The sequence below is a fragment of the Asterias rubens genome, chromosome 9, assembly GCF_902459465.1.
Source record: "Asterias rubens chromosome 9, eAstRub1.3, whole genome shotgun sequence".
NCBI lineage: Eukaryota > Metazoa > Echinodermata > Asteroidea > Forcipulatida > Asteriidae > Asterias > Asterias rubens.
In genome coordinates this window covers 15,473,465-15,479,617 of record NC_047070.1, presented here as the reverse complement: position 1 = coordinate 15,479,617, position 6,153 = coordinate 15,473,465, and the positions used below count along the sequence as shown (strand labels likewise).

The following is a 6,153-nucleotide window of genomic DNA, read 5'->3' as shown; positions in this document are numbered from 1 at the left end:
CTTATTTGGTAACGAGTTATGGGGATAGGTTGATAGTATAAAACGGCTCCCTCTGAAGTAACGTAGTTTTCGAGAAAGAAGTAATTTTCCACGAATTTGATTTCGAGACCTCAGAATCAGATTTTGGGGTCTCGAAATCAAGCTCATGAAAACACACAATTTCGTGTGACAAGGGTGTTTTTCGTTTTTTCTTATCACGCAACTTGACGACCAATTGAGCTCAAATTTTCACAGGTTCTTTAATTTATGCATATGTTGAGATACATCAAGTGAGAAGACTGGTCTTTGACAAGTACATATAATGCTAGTGTCTTTAAGTACATCCATAAGCATTGTTTTGGTTTGAGGAACTTTAAATTCTCGAGAAGTAGAATAAGATTGTCCTCTCAATTGCCGAAAAATGACACCGTGAGAACCTTGGTTTTGAGGATCTTCCAATTTCTGGAGAAATACATAAGTTTGTATTCCTAATTGCCGAATAATGGCACAAGGGAAAATCTATAAATAAAAATAACTCCATAAGCATTAACCAATCAGATCAGCGCATTCGCGCTTTCGACCAATGGCAGACGACAGGCAGACGCTGGTTTGAATTGGGATGTCGGTGGAAATTAAGAACCGTTTTAAAGATGACATTTTATTTATTTTGCAAGTAATAAGTCGGTATTACGTCCACTGGACTGAAGAAAATAGTTTTAGAATAAGACGTTTTATAAAAAAGGTGTTTGGTGCAAATTGGTCAACAAACTGATGTTGACAAGTCCCTGTCCTAAGAGGCACCGGGCAGTTTTGGTAATTAATCGAAATAATTGGTAGCATAAAAAACCTACTGGTAACGAGCAATGGAGAGCTGTTGATAGTATGAAACATTGTGAGAAGTGGCTCCCTCTCAGGTATAGTTTTTTGAGAAAGAGGTAATTTTTCACTCGAATATGAAAGTACTTCAGGCCTGAAGTCTTTGTAAAGCAGCTGAAGGCAAACAAATTTGTGCGACATTGGTTGGATTTTTTCTTTCGCTTTTATCTCGCAACTTCAATGATCAATCGTTTTCAAATTTTCACAGATTTGTTATTTATAGATATGCTGGGATACACCGACGTTGAGAAAACTAGTCTTTGACAATTACCAGAAGTTTCCAGCGCCTTTAAAGAAAAATGTTTGAAATAAAAGAGAAACGCAGCCTGGTTTGCATTTATCTGATCAATTCCACTGACGTTTTGTGACAAAGGACACACTCATAGATGAACTTTAATGTCCAACATGAAAGACAGAATTTAGTTTATCGTCAGAAAACCGTCGGTAGAAAAAGATATACTTTAAACAGTTGACATTGACGAACATACTATGCCTATTGTGCATCAGTTCGTGCATAAATGTTTCACCAATTAAAGACAAGCGCAAATCACTAACATAAACATTTTAAAGATATCAGACAAGCCAAAGAAAACCCTTTGTGTTTATTAACAGGCCAATTATACAATAATTAAAAGTGGCAATATTCAAAATTTTGATAATACAGTATCTATACAAACAAATCACTCTATACACGCGTCCACCTTTTGTCATCTGGTAATAATATATATAACACATAACATAACATTTTGACATACTTTATAATAAACGTTTTTATAATAATGTTAACGTTTTGCTAATACATTGCACGTGTGAACACCATAATCACTATACATTGAAGGTCGCATAGCGTCCAAAATAAAGACTATCTGAATATATGTTTATGTGTTATGTTACAATACTCGTAACCGGGTTCCGAGCGGATGGTGCAAGGTGTTGGAAGGGTTGGGAGTAGTTGACGGGAAGTTGATGAAGAATTTGGTGGCGAGATAACACCGAGGTATTAGACTCCCCTTGTATGGGTCTAGGGGGGACGTTCTCATGGTACAAGATAGGGACTCGAACCATCCTTTGGGCAGCCTGAGCTTGAGCCTGAACCTGGGCATGAGCAACGTGCGCCATGTTGGCAGCTTCAAGTTCAGCGGCGATCTGGCGTTTCCATTTGTTCCTTCGGTTCTGAAACCAAATCTTGACTTGAGTTTCTGTGAGGTGTAGAGACGCGGCCAGTCCAGCCCGCTCTGAGCTTGAGAGGTAACGTTTCATGTCGAACGTTGTCTCCAGTTGGAATACCTGGCTACGTGAGAATACGGTGCGTGTCTTTTTCTTCTTCTTTCGCTGGTTCTGGTCGCTTCCGTCGCTGTTTGATTTCATCCCACTATCGCTGTCCACGTCGCTTGTTCTGTCCTCCGTCTGTGGGTCTGGGCTGTGGGGTTTGTTAGGTGATTGTGAGCGGCTGCTGGATTTAGTCGAGTGGGTAGGGGAGGTCTGAGGAGCGCTGGACGGTGAGGGTCTGGACAGATGAGGCTGGTGTAACATAGCACCTGGGGGCAAAGTGGGAAAATAAAAAACAATCAATTAGCAAAAGTGAGACAAGAGTGTGCTAAATGTGCAGGTAGTCATCGACATGAAACTTGAGATGATTGTAGTGTATTCATTTTAAACTGTGCTTTTTTTTCAAGGGTGTCAGAAGGTCTTAAAGACTAATTGATCAAATAGAGCACATCAAAAGAACCTATAAAAAGCACAGTTTAAAGCAACATTTTCTTTTGAAAGAATAAATCATGAGATGATTTCAATTTGTAATTTTATTTTGTAAACTGTGCTTTTTCCGTCCAAGGTTGTCAGAAGGTAGAAAAGGCTAATTGATCAAATAGAGCACATAAAAAACATGTCCTTAAAACAGCAAAATGTTTTTGTTGAACAATATATCTATTTAAAAAAATAGTAAATAAAAAATAAACAGGAAGAATAAGAAAAAGGAAGCAAAATTTTGGTTGATAATACCGTTGGAAAATTAGCTTTAGTTGACAAAGTTTTACTTTGTAAAAGTTACAAATTGATAGACTGACTGCTCTCAATGTATGGTTAACTGACACCAATAATGATCGACTTAAAAATCAGTTTGCAAACTTTGAAAACACAATTCGCGTTTATTTGTGTTGAATATAACTATACTATTCATTTCTGTTGGGCATTTTGCCAATTGAATTATCATAGTTCTGATAGTTTGTACGTTTGTTTTGTTCGCTATGAGTTGTTCAGTCAATGCAAGATGTATCTTGTTAAAGGCAGTGGACACTATTGGTAGTTACTCAAACGAATTATTAGCATAAAACCTTACTTGGTAACGAGTAATGGGGAGAGGTTGATGGTATAACACATTGTGAGAAACGGCTCCCTCTGAAATGAAGGTAGAAGTAATTTTCCACGAATTTTATTTCGAGACCTCAGAATTAGATTTTGAGGTCTCGAAATCAAGCATCTGAAAGCACACAACTTCGTGTGACAAGGGTGTTTTTTCTTTCATCTCGCTATTTCGACGACCAACTGAGCTCAAATTTTCACAGGTTTGTTATTTGATGCATATGTTGAGATACACCAAGTGGGGAAGACTGGTCGTTGACAATTACCAATAGTGTCTGTGTCTTTAAAACAAGTACAAACTTTGCAACTCAGATTCTTTGCTTCTGAAATACGCATGAACATGCGGTACAGAAGTAGGCCTGCTTGTGATGAACTATTGACTATTTGAAACCACAATAATAATTTTGACAATGTGCGGTATTTGGTTAAGAAATCAAACAATTGTTGTGGTGTTTTTTCCTGAAGCTGGAAGTCTATCGGCACAAACACAAAAACTTGGTTTGAGAGAAATAAGTTAGTGTAAAAAAAGAAATTGGGATGTTTTTCTTCTATAATTTTTTAAGAAACAATAGTCTACAAAATAATGAATGAAATCGTGGTCTACTCTTCTTATTAATCTCTTTGTTTGAAGTGACTTCGTTTCAAACAAACTCAAAATATGAACACAATTCTTGATTTAGGTTAGAATCTAAGCGTAATGTTAACTCTATTGCTGGAAATGAGAAAGTTTACTCCAGATAGTCGATTGAGCTTGTAGTTCAAACGACGAACTCACTTTAAAGACACTGGACACTATTGGTAATATTGTCAAAGACCAGTCTTCTCACTTGATGTATCTCAAAAAACACCCTTGTCACACGAAGTTGTGTGCTTTTTCAGAAGATTGATTTCGATACCTCAAATTCCAAATCTGAGGTCTCGAAATCGAATTCTTTGAAAATTACTTCTTTCTCGAAGACTACGTTACTTCAGAGGGAGCCGTTTCTCACAATGTTTTGTACTATCAACCTCTCCCCATTACTTGTTACCAAGAAAGGTTTTATGCTAATAATTATTTTGAGTTATTACCAATATATAGTGTCCACTGCCTTTAAAGAAAGAATTTGGAACTGTGCATGGTGGAAGTATAACTGAGGTTTGCGGTATTACCATGTGAATAAATCTCTTTTTGAGTAGTTTAATTGGCTTTAAAAAGAACAGGTAGTTAACGATTCAACGTTTCGATCAGGTGCTCTGGTTGTCTTCACTTTTGGTCTTAAATTGAAAATCTTGTCCAATGACCAACTCTACTGAGTTGATCTAAACTGAAAAACCAACTTGTAGAATTATATATAAGTTTACCACAAGAAAGGAGGAAGCAATTTGTGTGTGTTTCTTTAAGGAGAAGAGGTGCTCTTTTGAAGTGAAGATGCTCGTCTTTGTTTCGAAGTGTCTTCAAGGAGCATTCACTAGAATAGAAATAGATCCTACCTTCCAAGAATCTTTAATCCCAAATGAAACCATATTTATCCAAGGCAACTGTAATTGCTCATCACTAACTTTAGCCGAGTTACGAAATCTGTCTTAACTTGTTTGTATCAAACAAGTTTTATTATTCTCTATTCCGTTCGTTTCTACATTGTCGATAACAAAATTAATGAAAGTTACGCTCCGATTTTGACAAAGCAAGCTCGTTTCAGTTTGAATCCCTTGTTGTTGCTGTTGGTGTTGTTGATATTGCTGTAGAAGTTGATGTTTTAATCGTTGAATAAACGAAGATTTCGCTGTGTTTGTTAAACCGTTTATTATTTGTTTTTCAAAAGGATCTGGATATGCCTACTTTGTTATGATTCATAACAAACGAATTAAAAAAATAGGCTCAACAATTTAACACAAAACCTAACGAAATCGAAGTTAGAAACGAATTCAAAGTTTTGAGAGTGTTTTTTTTTATATTTATTTTTATATATAAATTGAACACAAAATTTAACGAAAACTTAAAGTGTTCTGTGTACTTACTTTCATAAGCGTAGTGGAGAAAGGCATTGGCGTGCAACCAGGGGTACCAATGTCCGGGTGAGAAGGGTGCCGCTGCCGGGGCGAAGGGGTAATCCCTACGGGGAAGATCAGCTTTCTGCCCGGTACCCATTTCCTCCATTTCACGGTGATCGTGGAGTGACTCTCGACTCGATACAACTGCCGGTGGGCTTTCTTCCGCCCCGGAGGGAGACTTGGAGGATGTAGAGGCAAGAATACTATCAATACTGAAGGAAGTACTGCATTCACTTTCCCGTCGCTCCATCTTTCTCTTTTTCGATACAACTTCAAAGTCTGTGTTTCTCGAGTAGTGTTGCATTTAAAGCCGGGAAAATACTGGGAGCCTCTTTGCTCGACGATGGTTTCGCTTTAGCCTAGCCTGTTTTAGTGGAGTTTAACTTGACTGTGCTTGGCTTAACCGAGATGGGTTCTGCGCACGAGTGTCCGCTTGTGGCACTTCTTTATCAAGGACCAATTAGTTGGTTGTGCGACTGAGGATGCGTGTGTGTGGTGGCTGTATCGTGGCCTCTTCAGAAATCATGGGGAAATTAACAAGCGCTGGTTTGCTACTGTGCTTTAGACCATCCCTCTCATCAAGCGAGAGTACTGATGGATTTCTCCCGACTGCATCACATGTATACACCCAGAGTGAATAGGTAGTGGGAATCTATAAACCTACATGGTTCTAACTAGCCCTCTGGGCGTGATGATGTCAAGATGCACCCATCCACAACGAGTTGTATGGGTGTGTAGAGCCTGGCTGGCGCCGATCACCTATTCACATAATAATGTTTTAATAAAGATACCAACAGAGGTTAAATGGGCGACAGTGGGGAACGATAGCACGTCATTGGATACGAAGAAAGGCTAATAGGATTACTGCATGGATTGCAGCCAGTTGGCTCCTCCTCCTCCTACTCA

General features: G+C 38.3%; 1 protein-coding gene across 1 annotated transcript; it reads right to left on the bottom strand.

Annotated features, from left to right (window-relative positions):
* Nucleotides 1–1,089: 1,089 nt before the first annotated feature.
* On the bottom strand, nucleotides 1,090–5,865 carry LOC117294640 (homeobox protein HMX3-like). Its single transcript, XM_033777141.1, has 2 exons — nucleotides 5,215–5,865; nucleotides 1,090–2,393 (listed from the first exon to the last, which is right to left on the bottom strand). Exons 1-2 carry the CDS (start codon nucleotides 5,549–5,551, stop codon nucleotides 1,741–1,743), a joined length of 990 nt encoding a protein of 329 aa, XP_033633032.1. The 5' UTR covers nucleotides 5,552–5,865; the 3' UTR covers nucleotides 1,090–1,740.
* Nucleotides 5,866–6,153: the final 288 nt, after the last annotated feature.